The sequence below is a fragment of the Colius striatus genome, chromosome 1 (assembly GCF_028858725.1).
Source record: "Colius striatus isolate bColStr4 chromosome 1, bColStr4.1.hap1, whole genome shotgun sequence".
In the NCBI taxonomy this organism is placed as follows: domain Eukaryota; kingdom Metazoa; phylum Chordata; class Aves; order Coliiformes; family Coliidae; genus Colius; species Colius striatus.
In genome coordinates this window covers 85,192,606-85,211,255 of record NC_084759.1, presented here as the reverse complement: position 1 = coordinate 85,211,255, position 18,650 = coordinate 85,192,606, and the positions used below count along the sequence as shown (strand labels likewise).

The window sequence follows — 18,650 nt, the reverse complement described above, 5'->3', positions numbered from 1 at the left end:
AGCCAGTTTGTAATTTGATGTGTCTCAAAAATCTGAAGTGGTGTATTTAGCTTTGTTGTCCTAGGTGTAATTTCTTGCATTTACTTTTACATAGCATGGTATTTAACACTTTATATAAAATCACAAAAGCCCAGTGATATAGAACTAAAAAACTTAGCCATTATCAGCCATAATTGATTGCATTGAGTCAAAGTCTTTTTGAGAGAAAACTTGTAATAGTTATAACTAATAGTAAGTCTCAGGACTGAGTAATAGTCTGAAAGAAAAACACATCTTCAAGCATAGACCCACTTGTGTGATTTCAGGTGTGCAGCTCCAGGAGGTCACCCCGTATTTATTTAAAGCAATGATTAAGCACGTATGGAATGGTTTAATTTAAACATATTGAACAATGATGAAGTGTAGTGTTCTCAGATGGACAGGAAAATTGTTATAATTTCTGTATATAATCTGTTATTTCTATGTATTTTATGTATAATAGCTTTAGACTATCTGAGCCCTGAAAGTCTTACCTTTAAGAAGAAGCAGAAGGTGTGTTTTGTTTTTCTTTTTAAATGTATTCCCTTTTTTTTTTCCTCCCCCAAGTACACGTATGGATATAAATATCAGGGAATAGTCCTACTTGCTTAGGTAGTAGCAGACCTTCAAACTGTTTGCTCTAGGAATGAATTTTGTCTCTTCAGATCTTTGAATATGCTTTAAAATATGCTTTCAAATACGTTTAAAAGTGTGAACAATCATTTGGAAACTTTAGCGGGGGCCTCAGTGTAAATAGGTTTGAGATGAAATTGACAGAAAACAAAATGTCGTTTGAATATCCTGGTGTAGTGGTTGCATTTATGATACCTATTCCATGCTGATGCTATAGCTTAGGCGTTCACTTGTCAATTTTCTCTGTCTATCTGACACAATCTTATATAGATACACACTCAAACAGCTGTATTAATGCTTAGGTCGTTTGTTAGTTGTGAGTGGTTGTTAGCTAGGGTCTTTAGCATACTTGTGTCAAATCTGTTGTAATTTATCAGAATGGGGATCTGGACTCTAAAAGAAAGTATCACTGAAGATGTTGTTCCGAGTCTTCTAAAGGCATTGCATGAAGTAGGAGCTATTACTGCAAGGTCAGGTCTTTCCTCACAGTCATGCAGCTGCATGGGATTTTTTGGCTGCCAAAGGTATAAAAACCCCTTTGCTTTTCTTTAAATCCCCGATTTTCTCATTTTACTTTTATTTATTACATCCAACAATTCCTGCAAGTAGCTAATATAGCTTAAAAATATAGAGAAACTTTCTTGAGATGTTGCATCTGAGACTATGATACAGAAGGACTTTAGAGGGCACTGTTTCCTATTTTTCCTTAGAAATACATCTTTACATTTGGAAACTAGTCAGTAAACTCTGGATATATACAATGTATATGGAACTAGTGTGGTGTAACTGATATATACAGAATTTAGAGATGTACACAGCAACATAAATATTCTTTCTTTGATGGATATGTATCACTAACTTAATTTAGAATTCTTACATGGGCAATCATGCTTAGGATAATACACTTTGCATTGTATTACTTGCTAAATACCTGCACATAGTTATTTACAGTGAGTAATACTTCTCATCAGAAGAGGTGAAAAACATGTATGAATTCCTGGCTCCATGTGAGAATGAAGCTGTATAAGGCTAAGTTTTATAATCCTTCTTAGAGAACTACCTCTTGGCCTGGCTCTAGTTTCTGAGGTCTCATTTAATAAATTTGACATACAAGGAAGCACATAAAGCATATTCACTGAAGAAGAAATGTTCTGAGATTTTATTAGTAATCCTTTACAGAGTGGAAATATATGGGCAGGGACACTTTATTGCTTATTCCCTGGGCAAATCTGATCTGTTTACTCAAAGTTAGCAAAAGCCATAACATTATATTACATTTTAAAACCTCAAACTCTTCTTGGTAGTAGAACTAGGAATCAATTTTAACACTGTGCTACTGCTTGTACTCTAACAGTGTCAAACCCCAAAATAATTTTAAGAGATAATGATATCAGTTTTGGATACCTGACACTATTGTAGATATTTTTAAAATTCTATTTAAAATACTTAAAAATCAGTCACCACAATCTCATTTGATTATTAGTTGACGTACAAGGTAATTAGTAATTTCTTTTAAGTATTAGTGATCTACAGAATACTTTTAATCCACCTTCTTTTATCTGATTTCTTTAAACATCAACACAATATAATTTATGATTTTTTTTTTTTTCTGTTAGTTGCCTAATGTCTATTGCAGTGTAGGTTCCCATCTCAGATATCTTCCTATCTACCTCTCTACTAAGTATGTAGATTCTTTCCTCTCTCTCCCTTAATAAGCTCAGGGGCACACAGGGAAGATTATATCTCACATATTCCTACAGGTTACATTAAAACACACTGCATGACAGTCAAGACAACATACTCAGCCTTCCTTCCAAGTAACATGTAAAATACTTAAAAGAGATTACTCATAGTAATTCATGTCCAAAACATTCAGCAAGTTAAACAAAAAAAAAGTTAACTGTACTGCCTTAGTTTGATATCATTCTGTGACTTTTCTGTTTAAAGATTTTGGTGTTACTTTGGCAGAGATTTTTTTTCTTCAGTGTTTTATGTAGCTAGGTAGAAAAACATTGAGGATTGAATATCACTATATGGCCATCTATGTGAAAAAATACTCTGAGGGATCTATTTTATGTCTCAAGGAAAGTTTGTAATTCAGTTGTTTCAAATTAGTTTGCTGTGCATGACTTCAAAATGGAAGAGGAGATTTGCAGAGGTTGTTGTGAGTGCAAACTCAGTGTGTCTTTATTCATGTTTTCGGAGATTTTTTGTAGATATGTGCATTCTAGCGGCAAAATTAAAGATATTGAGAGAACTAAGGCAAGTTAAGCTTTGCAAGAAAGTGCAAATTGGCTTGGGAAAATGCAAGTTAAGCTTGTATTAAATAGTGGCGTATAAAATGGTATATAAAAATCATTAAACCTGTTTGACTGAAGGGTTACAAAACAGATGTTTTCTTCCTGCAGGTGACAGAAAAAAAACAAGAATTAGAAAAGTGCTTGAAATTGTCCCGGAAGCTGCGAAAAGAAATTAATTCTATGACAGAATGGCTTGCAGCGACAGATGCAGAATTGACAAAGAGATCAGCTGTACAGGGGATGCCTAGCAATTTGGATGCGGAAATTGCCTGGGGCAAGGTAACAATGTAACATACACTCCGTCTTTATATATCTCAGTTAATGCATATCACAGGAAGAGATTTTTGTCTTAATAAAGAAAGAGAATAAAAATTCTGGTGTTTTATTTAGTGAAACTTTGTAAGTGTTATGCCAATATCTCACCCTAACATTAATACACAGAAAAGTTTAAACTGTCTCTTCTCTGCCTATATCAATAGCACAACTCACCTTCATATTGCAGTAATCTTCACTGAGGTTAATTTAAAATTAGAATTTCACTTTTGGAGTACTATAAATTATCCATCCACCATCTATGTAAATAGAGATCTCTCTCATCCCATTCGACTCATGATTAGAAAAGTATTAAACAGTTAACCAGCTCCAGCCAATGAAAGATTAAGGATGTCAGAACACTGTACATTCCACATGTTCAGATAGCAGCCAGGACGTGGGATTTTTTGTTTTGTAGATCATTTGTTTTCCTTCTGGACCTTCTTGCTTCCATAAGACTTCACCTTGAAGTCTTACTGTAGGTTAAAACTCAAAGCCTAAAAAGAAACTTTTCTCAAAATTCCTATATGGGCCAGAGTTTAGATAAACATCTCACACAGTCACTGAGAAATGCAAGAGTTCTGTATCAAACTGTGTATCTCTCTGTGACATTAAGACTTAGGACACTATCATTGAACAGCAGATAATCTCGTTTGTGTTCTGTATATGTAATAAATATCCAGTGCAACTCAGAACATACACAAACCAAGACTTCATTGTACACACACACCAAAACCTATGCTGTGTGCACAAGAAACTATGCTCAACATTCTCCAGTGCTTCAAAGTTTCAAATAATTATTTGCAGCTAGCGGCATTTTGAATATTCCTATAGCATTTTAGAACAAAACAGCAAAGAAAACCTTAAACAGTATGGGTTTTTTGTGCAAAAATTTACTACTTCAACTCAATGGTTTTTTTTTTTTTTTTTGCCTCTTTCATCATGAATTGAAGAAATAGTCACAAATAATACACGGAAAACCTTACTAATTAAATATATCTATTTTTATATATATAAATTATATATATATATTAAAAACTTAAAAATATATAACTTTTTCTATCAACTTTTGCTATAATTATCTTACAGTTTTTGCTTTGACTATCACTGCTTTGACTTTCAAATCAAACCTTTCGTCCTTAAAAAACCCACTGCAGCTTGATGTTCTCTCATTTTCACTTGCTGCTTTTACTACAATAACATCTGTGTAGTTCTTCTCATTACTTTTGATTGATATTGTGATCTTAATACCCATAATAAAAGACAAGATTCAGATTTTTAAGAGATTAGTTAAACAATCATAATGTTTTGATGCCCTAAAACTATCCTGCCAGGTACTCAGTCCATTTGCCTGGTCCTGACTAAGTCAATTTACCCAGTCATGTTAAAAAAAAATCTTTGGTGGTGTTAAACTACAAAGTAGAGTTCTACTGAAACAGAAATGTATACTATATGTTCCTGCGTGCATGTTCAGGAAAGTTAATCTGAATGTATATTGCTTCACAGCAGTTTAAATAGAAAGATTTGTCCTTAATATCATTTAATTGTTAGATATGAACCTTAATGCTTCAGAAGTTCTATAATTAGAATATAAAGCCCGATGATCAGTGTAGTTACACAGTAGCAAGTACTTGTTATGTCTTGCACTTTCTATAATAAGTACAATATATTTTTATCTTATGACAATCAAAAATGATAAATGGGACCTAATTGAAATAAGAAATGTTAGCTTGAGAAATAGTTCAAATGGAAGCCACTCCACCTATTAATCTTAAACAATGCCATTAATTGTTCTGAATTCTCTCAAGAAATTGGTACATAAAGAGTTGCAGGAAAAAATGGTAGAGAGCATATTTTTGGCTTCAAATCCCACCCAAAGCCTTCACTGCTGTCTAATCTCATATAGTCCCTCAGCTCTTCTCCTTCAATCATTTCATCAGTTAAGTAAGGATAGACAAATAATGATGGATGAGAGCAGCTGCCTTTTGTTGAAGTATGTAGGTATGGAGTGAGCAGCTTTCAGAAGTCCTTTAAGATTCTGTTTAGGAAATATAAACCATTATTCACACAAATATAAGCAGACTTAATTTTGATCAATCCAACAGATAGTATAGGTGGCGGATCTTAGCCTTCTAAATTTAAGTATTTGCAGAAATTATGTGTTCTTTTTCCAAAAGAATCTGCCCTCCCTAAGAGGGAGGAATTGCTCTGTGTGTCCTGGACACTTTAAGTTTCTTGTGAGGACTTCATAAATAAGTACAATATTGATATTCCTATTTTTACTGAGGCATCGTGTAAAATCATGCATCAATAATTCATACCCCAGAACCAGGGCCTCACGGTATCTGATTAATGTTGCAGCTTTGGGCAGGTAAGTGGGCCACCAAAGACAGTAACCGATCTAATGAAATGTACTGAGAGATGAATTAAGCCCAGCAGATTCCCGTTGTGAGGAAAATCTACAGAGAACTAAGATGGAAAATGTAAGGGGAGAGGGGAGAACTCAGTAGTGAAAATGAACTGAAAATTGGATGTGTGCTGCTGTCGATATAACTAAGCAGACAGCTCATAATCTTTTCTCTTTACAGCACGAGGAAGCAGTTATATTTATTGCTGCACTTATTTCTAATTAATTTTAGGAATCCCAGGACTTCTTAAAAGTGAAAAGAACTCAGAGTGTTTCAAAGATAATTGTAGAGTTCAGAATTAAAAAATCCATACATGGGAACATTGTCTTCAAGGTATAAACACCTAGAAATAGAAAGTAATGTACATCTTTAGTAGGAAATTATGTTAATGAAATATAGGATTAATCTAGACTTAAAGGGAAATGTGATATTTATTTTTTCATGTCTAGATTTTTTCTAAAGTTGGAACAAAAACTTGTTTCAGTTACGTGATATGAGATGGACAATATACTGAAGGCTATAAATCCTTTTTGCTCAGTAGAAACAAGCTAAATTTTCCCATTTTAATTCAGTTCTAATAGATAGGGAAAATGACATGCAAGTGGAAAGCTACTCATGAAACGTGTATATTAAAAATCCATTTATAATTAGAAGTCTGATTTAATGAACATAGTTATCACTGAAGACATTAATCATTGTAGATTTTATTTGTCTTTTAATCAGGAGCTGCCCTGATAAGAATTAGGTTGTCAGGAAATCATATTCTCAAAGAGGAAATGGCAGATGATATTACCAGGAAAAGTTCTGTATCCCTTCCAACTGTTAGCAGTATGAGTCTGCCGGTGCTTTAATGTTATATTTTAGCAATGAGTATAATAGCAATGAGTATAAATTTGACTTGAAGTGCTTAGAATTACATTAGCTAGCACATTTAGCAACATATTTCCTATCAGTAGAATCAGTAGAAGAAAATGATCTTAAAATTGTGTCAACTGATTCATAGTCAGTGGCTGGAATGCATTAAAAATAAAAGATGTGCTGTGAATAAACAAATAAGTATGTATAATCAGCCACTGAGAAGGCCATAATGTCAGCTTCTGATTAATTCTATAATCTCACCTGTGAGAGTTGAGCCATCTAACTGATTTCTTTTAGAGAAAAGAAATTCCTTCTGAGTAATCCACAGCATATAATCAGTGTGGAGACATACAAAACTTTTCTTCAAATCATTTCTTTAATTCTTTTAATCCACGTATTTTAATGACCATCACAACTGAATTACTCTCTTCTGTATACAGTCACAATTCTGGTTTGTTTGAAAAAACATTATCAGTTCAGCTTGATATATGCACCATGTCCTCAGAAAAAGTCATTCTTATGTAGCTTCTGTTTTCAAACGCGATTAATTCTTAGTTAGTATTTACTAATGTGAAGGAGGGGTTATGATTTTCACTTCCTTATGAATCAACAGAGTTTGTAAGTATTTGCTAGTGAACTGAAAGATAGAGTATGCCATTCAAAGTCTACATGGCTCCACAGAGAACTGCATTTATTTATTCTAACATGATTCATCCTGTCATTCTATAGATCCATATGTAATATAGGAGAAAATAGGAAAAATAGTATTGTATGCAACTGCAGACCTCTTATGAATTTTCGATAAAGCTTGTCATCATGCCTTTCAACACTGTAGAGCAACCTGACTTCAAGCTACTTGAAGTTGTTTTTCTTAAATAAAACTTTTATTTTTTTACTACCACTTCTTTCCTGAGGTTTCAATGGTAGGGACTGATAAAAGGGAAGCTCAGCTGGTCTTAGCTCTCCCTCTCCTTCTTCTAGGGTTACCAGGATGGAGGTTAGAAACTGGTCTCCTCAGTCATGCTCTCCATGCAGAGTTTTAACAGAGAAGGATCTATCTGATTGCTTTAATTTTCTGGGTGCTGGGAATCTAGATTCAATTTCTCTTGGAAATGTTCAGGTCCTGGAGGTGCCACAAGGTTCCATGATAATGTGATCTCTGAGTTTTGATTAAGGCACGCTAACAACATTTTTTCAGAGAAACATGTGAGAAAAAAGAATAATATTTCCTTTAAAAGCTAAGGAAAGATTTCATTCAGTGAAATACAAACGAATTTTTTGGGTCAAAGAATTTCCATTGAAGTATCCTGTACCAAATAGCTGTAACTGGTACTTCAAAGAAGTGAGAGTACAGGAACTTCTTCCAAAGACACTTTTCAGAATTCTAAGAGAAATTTGAACAGCAATTTCAATGGAGAGTCTTCCATCATCTTTAACTCCTGTATCTGCGAGGAGATGGGATCCTAAATGGGACATATGTAGGGAAGAAATTACATATCTGTAGAGATACACACACACATATCTATTTAATGTGATATGTGTACACATTTTAATGGAACTATCTTTCCTGAGAGTGTTTACGGAACCTTTGTCTTCCAACAGATAATGCACTTAATGAAAGTTTTGGTTTATAAATAAATAAACTACTCCTAAGGGGAAAAAAAAATTAATGTAGTAATTTTTCTTTAAAACACTGTTGCATATTGCTGACATATCTTCACAGCTGCAACAGAGTTCTGGGTATTATGATGCTTAGTTCAACCTATTATCTACATATTTATGTCACCTCAAAGTGCCATGTGATAATGCATCGGAAGATTAGCTTCTTCTCAACTTTTAACATGTTTATGTATTTTATTTATTTTTACATAGTTTCGTCTTGATAAACAAAATAAAAAAGTGTCAATCACCTAGTCCTTATAGAAATACTTTCACCACTTTATTTGTCAAAGTTTTATATTTTACTCATTTTGATGTTTATGGGATTTTGAGGTTTGTCGTTTTTAAGGCAGTGGATATTTTAAATGTAATTCTTAAATTACATAACTAATACTTTTGATTCTGTAGTTAAATTAAACTTCTACATGTTTCTGACATATTTTCAAATAAACAACTGAAATGCAATCTGATTTTAAGGCAACCAGAAGCGAGTTGAAATCCATCAAGGTTGTTCTTTTTCCCTTAATTTTGAAATAAGCTCTTCTACTTCCCAAAAACATACAGAGAAAGGTAAAGACCAATTTACCGAATATTGTAACTTGTTCTTCAAAAAACTAACAGATTTTAGAAACCATTCTTTTAATGATCTTACTGACTGTTGCAATATTTCATGTTATTAGTGTGGAGATTTTTTAATTTCCTGTACTTTTATTTTTTACTCTGCTCATGTAGGCAACACAGAAGGAGATTGAGAAACGCCAAGTCCATCTTAAGAGCATCAGTGATTTAGGAGAGAATTTGAAGACCGTGCTGAAGGGACAGGAAAGTCTAGTGGAGGATAAACTAACTCTCCTGAACAGTAATTGGATAGCAGTAACTTCACGCGCTGAGGAATGGTTCAATCTGTTATTGGTAAGGAAAATGCATTAGTTAACACAGAGATGTTGGTGCTGAGCCTTATCAGAGTGCTTTTTCTGGTGCTTTGGGCTTTGCTTATTGAATACATAGGTCCACAGACAATCAGGTTCATTGTTGTTTAGTATATATATTTTTTTGAGAATAAGACTGCTTACAGAGTTATTTCTCTGTGGAGTCTTGATTGTTAGTGCTTCCCATTCCTGTCTGCCTCAGTAGTTCCTGAAGTGTTTTGTGGTTTAGTTTTTTTTCCTAATGTATGAAATACAGTTTCTCCCTAAGGACCTAGGCTACTCAAATACTAGTAGCAATAAAAAATAGTCAGATAAGTTGAGTAAACCTTGATATTGATGCCAGCAACCTCAGCTGCTTCTTGGCTACATTAGCATTTGTGTTTGCAATAGTGTAGTTGGAAAGTAGGTCCCAACTTGCATGTTGGTTTGGTCTACAAGGATAGCTTTGGTGTATGTGAACGAGCATAATTTCAGAGGCAACTAAATCAGAAGCTCTGCTCAGGTTGCACACCTGATGTGCTAAAGGACTATGGTCTGGTCTTTTTGGAATTGCAAGATCCTCCTTTGTATAGTTTTATAGTGCATATTTTGGTGGTGGATAATAGCTTAAGAGGATAAGCCTGGTTGAAAGTAAAGTCCCTAATGCACAGTTAATACAGATTCAAGAGCCTCAGCCAAAGATGCTTCAGGCCTCTAGTAGCCACATAACTATATTCTCCCTTAAAATCATTCTTTCATGAAGAGATGACAGCTTCAACCCTTAAACACAGAAAGATTTTAACCATTGGACTGACAGAATGCTTTGAGAAAACTTGGATGATGTTTCAGTAGCTGAGATCATAGGAATGAAGTTTCAATCTGGAGAAACTGAAGTATTAGCTTTTATTATGACTTTTCAGAGCCTGATGCATTAGGGGTCCACTAGAGTTTTTGTGAGGCTACATTGTGAATGCTTCTGCAATGAATATATAGCATCGCTACAAGGGTTCTTTGGCTGCGTGCAGTATACAAGTGAAAGCATCTGGTTGTTTCAATTCTATCTGTAAAACTTAAGTATTTTGTTCAGTATGACATAGGTGCTCAGCTTCAATGTGGAACTGGTCATAAGAAACATAATGGAGTTAATAGACTTGGTATAGTTACGTAGTCCTCTGCATTCTGTCTTTGCTTTGGAATGTTTTGTTAATATTTACTAGAAGCCATGATAAAAACAAGATAGAAGGAATTGTTTTTTATTGACTTATGAACTGTAAATTAAAGGTACATAGAAATGGTGGCCAAAAGGACTAGTAAAAACTTTGATCTCTTGTGTATGGTACACATATGCATTGTGTGGACAAGCATAGGTCTCATTCTAATGATCTGGCAAAACAAAGACAAAATGTTTTTAAATTAAGGAGAGGAGAAAAGATTTATCAGAATACCAACTAGAATATCTTTGAAAAGCAGAATCTCAAAGCAGAGAAGTTAGATGAAATGCAAATAACAGTTTAAGATACAAAACTCCTAATCTTGACTGTGAATTTGTAACTGCATCCTTACCATCTGAATTTACATTGACTTAGTGGCTTTTCAAAATGAATTCCGTACCTGGTTCTTGGGAAACTCTTCTTTCCATCTCCAGTAAGTCTGGCTATCAACTTCCTATTCCTCACAGTAGCCTGGCTGAACTGCAGACACCTGCGTCTTGCTGTGACTTTATCACTTTCCTGCCTATCACTTCAGAAGCCTCCCTCTTTCCTAGAATGTCTTTTTAAAGAAATTTAACATATAAAATGAGAGCAAACAAACGACAGATTCTATCCTTCACAAAACAAGTAGTTACTGTGTAAAATAAGCAAGTTTAATGCCATAATGTATGCATGTTTGCCCACAATTGGCATAATGACAGCTGTTACTTCAGTTTCGATTACTTTTTTTGTATGCAGTATTTACCTTTTCCACATACAGGATTATCAAAAGCACATGGAGGCTTTTGATCAGAATGTGGCTAATGTCACAACTTGGATGTACCGTGCTGAAATACTGTTGGATGAATCTGATAAACAAAAACCCCATCAAAAAGAGGAAATTCTTAAGGTAAAAAAAAAGTGATTTTCTGGAAAGCATTATTTTTGTTCTAAAATGGAATATCAAAAATAGCGTATTTTGAAAGGTATCACAAATTGATTAACATTCTTATTTATCTGTGATAAAGCTACCTTCTGGTACCTTATAGATCACTTAATAAGTTTGCACTACATTACAGAAGTTAAATCAATACAGAAATAAAACCAGATATGTTGTTATAAGTCTTGGAAACTTTCTGGTGAGTACAAGAGCAGCTTAATAAACCTGTGTTTGCTGAAAAATACTCCTTAAATATATCTGGTTAAAAAAAAATACTTTTTTTTCTGTGTTCTTCATTTTTAATTGCTTTTCTGTTTTCTGTGATACTTTTCTGATATCTTTGGTATCTATGTGATATGACTGTCTTAATCCTACACACAGTTTGCACTCATGTCAAACCAGCACCACAGATAAGACTATTATATGGTGAGCTAGCTGTGTAATAATTAGTTACTGATCAGAAGGTTTTATTTGGCCTATTGCATCCTTTGATCAACTGATGAAGAACTAACTTGCAAGATATTTGTGAATTGTCAGTAAATACTATTTGAGGAACAGTTTGCAGATCAAAATCAAACTGTATTTCTGACACTATCATAATACCATTTACTAAAGCAAAACTTTACAAATTCCAAGGCAGGGCATTGATGTGAACAGGATTATGGGACAGACTTTTCTAGCTGAATCAACTATTTTTCCGTCAATATGGATATATATATTTGTATTGTAAAAGGAATTTCATATAGACTATGAAATGCCTGGCTATGTTTTTCGGCCTCTGCCCGTACAGAGATCTATTATTAAGATTACTATTGCATAAGAAAAAGGTATTTACTCTTTTTTTTTAATGTAATTTTAACATATTATGGAAAAAAAAACCCACTGTCTTTCATCTGGTGATTTTTCCTGCCTCAATTACAGCATTAACAGTAATGAATACAACATCTACACAGCCAGTTCCATAATACATCACTTAGTATCTCTTCCTAGCTTTAGGAACATAAAATAATTTAGCATATCCTGAAATATGCCAAGGATCTTTTTATTGCAGATAGAAGCCTTCAATAATATAGAAATGATGTTCACCGTCATTTCCTCTAGTAAACATTAAAACAAACATCTAGATACATTCCTGCTGTAAGTTTGAGGGATATGAGTGGGAATGCTATCTAATGTGTTTCTACTGAGTTTACACACATACAAAGTTATCTGAATTTGCTTTGTGGTTTTGCTCCCTATTCCTTTGCACACTTTCTCTCTCTCTCTCTCTTTCTCTCTTTGCATTTATTACTAACTTCAAGCCCTGTCTCTTGCTCACGGACTGTAGCGCTTAAAGGCTGAGCTGAATGACATACATCCAAAGGTGGACTCTGTGCGTGACCAGGCGTTAGACTTGATGACAAACCGTGGAGATCACTGCAGGAAAGTAATAGAGCCTAAACTATCAGAGCTCAACCAGCGATTTGCAACTTTATCACAAAGAATTAAGAGTGTAAAGGTAGGAGGACTTGCTTGCATATGGAGATACATACAAAATGGTATTTATATAAGGTGCACAATTACAAGTATGTTGCAGGCTGCAGTTTCTCCAAATGCTAAGCTTTTATGGGAAAAAAACTATCGATCCTAAGAATTTTTTTTTTTTTTTAAGTGTGAAGGTTTGGGATTTTTGTCATTAAAGTGTTTTTTTCACTATTTCACAATTAAAAGTATACATTGACTTTATATGAATGTAAAAAATGTTGTTTATTAACTTATAAAGAATGAAAAACATCTAGTAATTACCAAGATTATTAATCTTCTCAAAGTATGAATAGCCTTTTCTTAAAATACGTTGGCTTTTCACAGAATCACAGAACGGTAGGGGTTGAAACGAACTTCTAGAGATCATCTAGTGCAACCCCCCTTCTCAGGCAGGTCCACCTATATCAGGTTGCACAGGAACACATCCAAGTGGGTTTTGAAAACCTTGGGAGAGGGAGATTCCACAACATCCCTAGAGAGCCTGTGGGGATTTGAAGGCTAGTTTTTCATTAAGTGCACTCTGTTTTTTCTTATTAGTACTGTGAGTCACCAAGGTTTGAGAGAGAGATAAATACAGATTATATCAATTACATGTCAACTACTTTATCTATACACTTAAGTTTGACTGAATTCTGAATTTAGTATGGATTAGATAGGTTTTAGCCAAATTGTGACTTCTGAATTGAAATGAGGAGGGACATAAGCCATCTACTTTCCACCTCTATTTTCTGCCTTTATTATGGAACGCTGTTCATGAGATTACAGCAGACAGTCATGCCAGCTGGTATGTAAGAGAATGGGAATGTATGGATCCTGATTTTAACTATTTTTGCTGGGTATGTAATACCACTGGAAATGAATGCATAAAGGATCAGTGGCAGAAAAGGAAGTAAGCTTTGGAAATAAACAAATAAGCAAAGAGACATGGCTTTCATGAATTTTTTGAGTTTATTTAGGTTTCATTTTTGGAATAGAAAATAATATGTCCTGTGAATAAAGGTTACCTGTTTTTTTGCTATTGGCCATCAATAGTACTTCAGCTGTTCCAGTGTGCTTGTCACTTCCTTCTTACACAAGTGCAAACTGTAGACAGGAAACATCTTGGCACAAAGCCCAAGCAACTGTGTTGCATAATGCATTTATTCTGAAAATCTGCTATCTGCAGATTTTCTGGAGATAATCTGTTTTCCTTCTCGGTTTTACCTTGCACTTCCAGAATGCTATAAGCATGCAGGGCTGATACAGATTTTGGTTGGGTTGTGTAAAATTATTGCTTATCCTAGGGAAAATGGAACTGCCTGTGGATAGTTTGCCATGAATTAACTGTTTGAATGACATGTTGTGAGTTCACTCAAAGAAAGGGGAAAAGATGCTTATCAAGATGAAATGTCTTCAGAACATAGCCTGCAAACATTTTCCACCTGGAAACCTTCTCTCTTAGGTCTTTTTACATTTATGATTTATAGGCAAGATGACCAGGAATGGTACTGCCTTGCTAAGCTTTATACACTATGTACATAGCAAAACAAGAGGAATTACTACAGCATATAATTTTAATGAGAAATTAGAGTTTAAAGAACATTTTCCAGAATTTTGGGGAATGAACAGCTAGGGTATGATTCAAAAAGAATATCTGTAGTAATAAGTAATACAGAGACGCAAAAACTTAGATGTATGCATTTGGGTAAAGAACTAAATTGCTGAGTGCCTCATTTTGTCCACTGGTATAATACAGGTAAATGCACTTCCCTTAGTCATGATTTCAGATTTGTGGGCTGAAAAAATTACTATTCTTAAGAGGTGGTACTATGCTTCCTGTTTTGGGGTATATTGGGATATTATGCTATAATTTTAATATTTTGGGGTATATATGGGGTATTATGTTTCCTGTTTGTTGGGGATTTTTTTTCCTACTTAGGTAAAATTATTCACTCAGTGAATAACAGGTTTAAAATTTAATTCAAGAGGACAGTAAACTCTCATAATCTGTTTTCAATCCTCATCTGTTTTCAAATTATCTATATTTTAAAAAATACTAACAACTATCTTTACAACAGTGACATAAATAAGAAATGACCTACGATGTACATAATTGTTCTGTCCTGAATTAACAAAGTTATCATAGAGTACTAGTAAAGTGAGATTTACCATTTTCAAATGGTCTTTGAACCTCGTTCAATTATTATAATTTCACTTAGTATTTTTCCTTGCATTTTCCTGGGGGTTTTTTTTTTGTTTTTAGCATTTGTTAGAGATTAGCAATTTTATATTACAGCTTTAAATAGTTGATTTGTATTTTAGTGAGATTTAAGTATTTTGAAGACATTTTCAGAGTATTTAAGAAGAAATTACTATGTAGTTTGGTGTAATTTCTATCTCAGTTGAAGTACTTGCTAAGTGTAATTCTGAGCATCTTGGTGAAAATTTGTGAGCACAGTATTATTCGCTATAATTATATATTTCCAAAGTCCAGAAGTACACAACATCCTTGTCATTAAAACAATCAACCAGACATAAATAAGGTATTTTTACCGTATTTTGTCCAGGTCATCTATGGAACAACTGAGAACAGAGTGTTATTAACTTTGATTGTTACCATCTTCATTACAAACTTTTCCTTTATAATAAATACCAATTGTACTGGAGGGAAGAGTAAAAAAGAACTGACTAGCATATAATGTGCTTATGTCTAGCAAGAAGATAGATGTACGTCCAAGAGTTCCTAGAACATCATACATCATAAATTATCTTTAAATTAAATTTTATGCAAGAACATGAAGGATTTGTTGCTTGTTCTTGCACTTGAAATTTTGACCTTTTAAACATCCACAGACACTCAGATATCATGTAGGTAGAGTGGTGTATTGTGAATTGGTGGCACTTTTTTCACAGTTTACAGCACCATAATTACACTGTGATGCATTTTGAAGGAATTGTGTCTATTTTGTTTAATTGAAAGATTTTTTGACCTGCATTTTTTTGAGGCTTTTTTGATACACAAGCTCTTTTAATGAAGTTTTTTGGGTTTTTATATGCTACAAAACATTATAGGGGAATCTCTTACACAAAGATTAGCTCTTTTAGTTTGTATAATTCATCTGACATTTTTACCATGCATTGTGAGAAAGCAATCATTTCAAACACCGAAAGAAATGATCATAACTCATTTGGTAGTAGTAGGTGGTTTGTCATCTGAATGGATTGCTTGTTGCTCTGTGAGTGATTTCTGACAAACCAGATTTAACTAAGTAGTGTCAACATACATAGGGATGCATAGGGAAATCATTATGTTAATACTGTTTGTCTAAACTTGTTCTTACACACAAATGTGAGAATATAATATTTTTTTTTTTTTTAATCACTCACCATAGAATTGTTGTGTTTAATTATTTGGAAATTCTACAGTATTCTTAAATACCTATCTTCACTCATATTTTGGGTACTTTGTGTAGTATGGTGTAGACATTTTTCCACACAGTGGAAAGCCTACCATTGTTTTAGCAATAGGGGATAGAACAGATGTCTCCATTTATGTTTCTAATAAAACTATTGAGTATGTGATTTAAATAAGTAATCTGTGTATTTCTCCCATAGCCCTTCATTCCTTTGAAGGAATTGGAGCAATTTGACTTCGATATACAAAAAATGCTTGAACCACTGGAGGTTGAAATTCAGCAGGGGGTTAATCTGAAAGAGGAGGACTTCAATAAAGATACGGTAATTTGGCTGAAATGGAAGTCTGAATGAAGTAGGCAGAGAGATGAAAAAAAACAAAGTGAAACTTCCATATTTGTGTTAAAATCTTTAGATATAACTTGGACAAAATTTTTCTGTGCTAATGTATAATAAAATCAAAAGTCTCAAGTTAGCATTAACTAAAAGTTTTAGTGGCAAGTTAATTGTTAGTTTATAAGAAAATCTTTTTTCCTTTTTGAATGAAATAAGGTAAACAAGAATATTATCTATGGGTCCAATACTAGTACCAGCAATATTATAGAATTGGGAATGAATGTTAAAGCTCTGTATAAGTCTAAAGACCAAGAAAACCCAGGATGATGTATCTATAAACACGCAATATAGTAGAAGACATTCATCAAAAACAAATTCTAGGCAGTGATTGTTGAAAAAATGCCACCTGCCAATTAGTTCTTAATGAATCTGATTATACCAGTTATTGTAAGTGGTTGTGTCTATAGTATACTCAGGTTTTCTGTTCACAACTAGTAAAATTGTTTATACATAGCATTGTCAGGGGAAAGGAAAGGAATCAAAAAAAAGAGAAGTAGAATGCGACTGTTCTTTGCTACTGTTGCCATTTAGGTGTGTTTTCTCTAGAGTGATTTTCAAAGGGATGACATTTCTTGACTGGACAGTAACAGATTTGTCTTTAGGACCCTCTCTTTGTGAGTCCTCAGCAAGATCAAATATTTATTTCTTCACAAGCAATATAAAGATACAATATTTTTTCCTTTTAAGGAATTATTCAGAAATAACTATTTTATATCAATATTTATGGCACCATTTTTCTTTCTTTTGTTTATTTAATAAGTAAAATTTAATTCATGTACTACAGTGATAAATTCTAAGTTAATCAAATTTGATGGGGTTGTTTTGACCACTTGAGTGTATTTTGTTCCCTTTGTTTGCATAAAATGTTTAGTGTGGTTCAAGAAATACACTCATAGAAGCTGTGGAATTGATTCAACTTGTATGTAAAATGTGCTTAGTGGCATAATTTCCCTTGCCAGAATAGCTCTTTTACTGGTACATTAGCTATTGTAGTACAGTAGCTGTTGTGTTGGTACATTAAATGATCAGGAATTACATGACCTTCTTGCATACTGGCAGTTTCAGTGACTACTGATGGTGATGTAAATATGTTAAATATATCTATACTTTTTGTTTTAAAGTGAAATATATTTTACTTTTTTTTTTTTTTTTTTGCTTTAAGTGTTTTCATTCTGTTATCCTGGATGCTGCATAAAATCCAATATCAGTCATCTGTAGGCTTTCAAGTGATACTTTACTTGTACCTCTCATGTGTCTATATGTATTGAAGAAAGCTAGTAAAGCTTATTCAGTTTTCACTATAGAACTGCAAGTAGCTGTTAAGATTATTACCTTAGCAGAGGAAATGTAGTTCTGTATGTCTTTATTTCCTAGTAATTAAGTAATAATAAAATTAAAATGCCCATTATACTTGGTTTTTTTCTTTTTTTTTTAAATCAGAGTGAAGATGAGGAGAGCACAGTGAAAGAATTGCTGCAAAGGGGCAACAGGCTTCAAAAGAGAGTCACAGATGAGAGAAAACGGGAAGAGATAAAGATAAAACAACAGCTGTTGCAGACTAAACATAATGCTCTCAAGGTATAGGAGCTACAATTAAAAACACATGCTACTAAAATCATTTTTTTCTTCATTTCAGGGCATAGTTCTGTTATATGAACCTTCAATACAGTTGAGAGATGAGTAATTTAAAACTGTTTGGCTATAAACATATATTTTGCATACTTCTCCTGATGCTTTGGAAAAGACACTTTAAATCTTCAGCTTAACAAGTACAATTTTGTCCTCAGTGTTACAACTATGTGATTGACAGTTGGAAAACAATGATTTTTTTTTTTAGTAATTCCTTTTTTAACACATTATGCATGTTTTATGTTTCTCCAACAGCAGTCAAGACCTTAGATAGAATCAATTCTCATAAACTTGTATTTTCAGTTGTATAACATAATTCTATCAATTAGTAAGTTGTTTTATTTAAATAATTATATGCTGTGTACTTCAGGGGGAAAAGTGTTTACAGCCCCTTTAGAGGAGGGTGATTGATAGTACCAATAGGCCTAACAGGTAAGAGACTGAAAAACATCCACAGTGAGACCTATTTGGACTAGCTAATA

At 33.5% G+C, this 18,650-nt stretch overlaps 1 protein-coding gene across 9 annotated transcripts in view; it reads left to right on the top strand.

Annotated features, from left to right (window-relative positions):
- DMD (dystrophin) overlaps positions 1 to 18,650 on the top strand; it is a 1,219,670-nt gene that overhangs the window by 574,354 nt on the left and 626,666 nt on the right. For 7 of the 9 annotated variants that reach the window (XM_061999868.1, XM_061999837.1, XM_061999862.1 and 4 more), the window contains exons 33-38: positions 3,060 to 3,230; positions 8,921 to 9,100; positions 11,068 to 11,196; positions 12,554 to 12,724; positions 16,345 to 16,467; positions 17,980 to 18,117. In XM_061999868.1, coding sequence (XP_061855852.1) covers positions 3,060 to 3,230; positions 8,921 to 9,100; positions 11,068 to 11,196; positions 12,554 to 12,724; positions 16,345 to 16,467; positions 17,980 to 18,117 — 912 coding nt within the window. The remainder of the gene's footprint in view (positions 1 to 3,059; positions 3,231 to 8,920; positions 9,101 to 11,067; positions 11,197 to 12,553; positions 12,725 to 16,344; positions 16,468 to 17,979; positions 18,118 to 18,650) is intronic. The other 2 variants (XM_061999885.1, XM_061999893.1) reach the window with 2 other exon arrangements.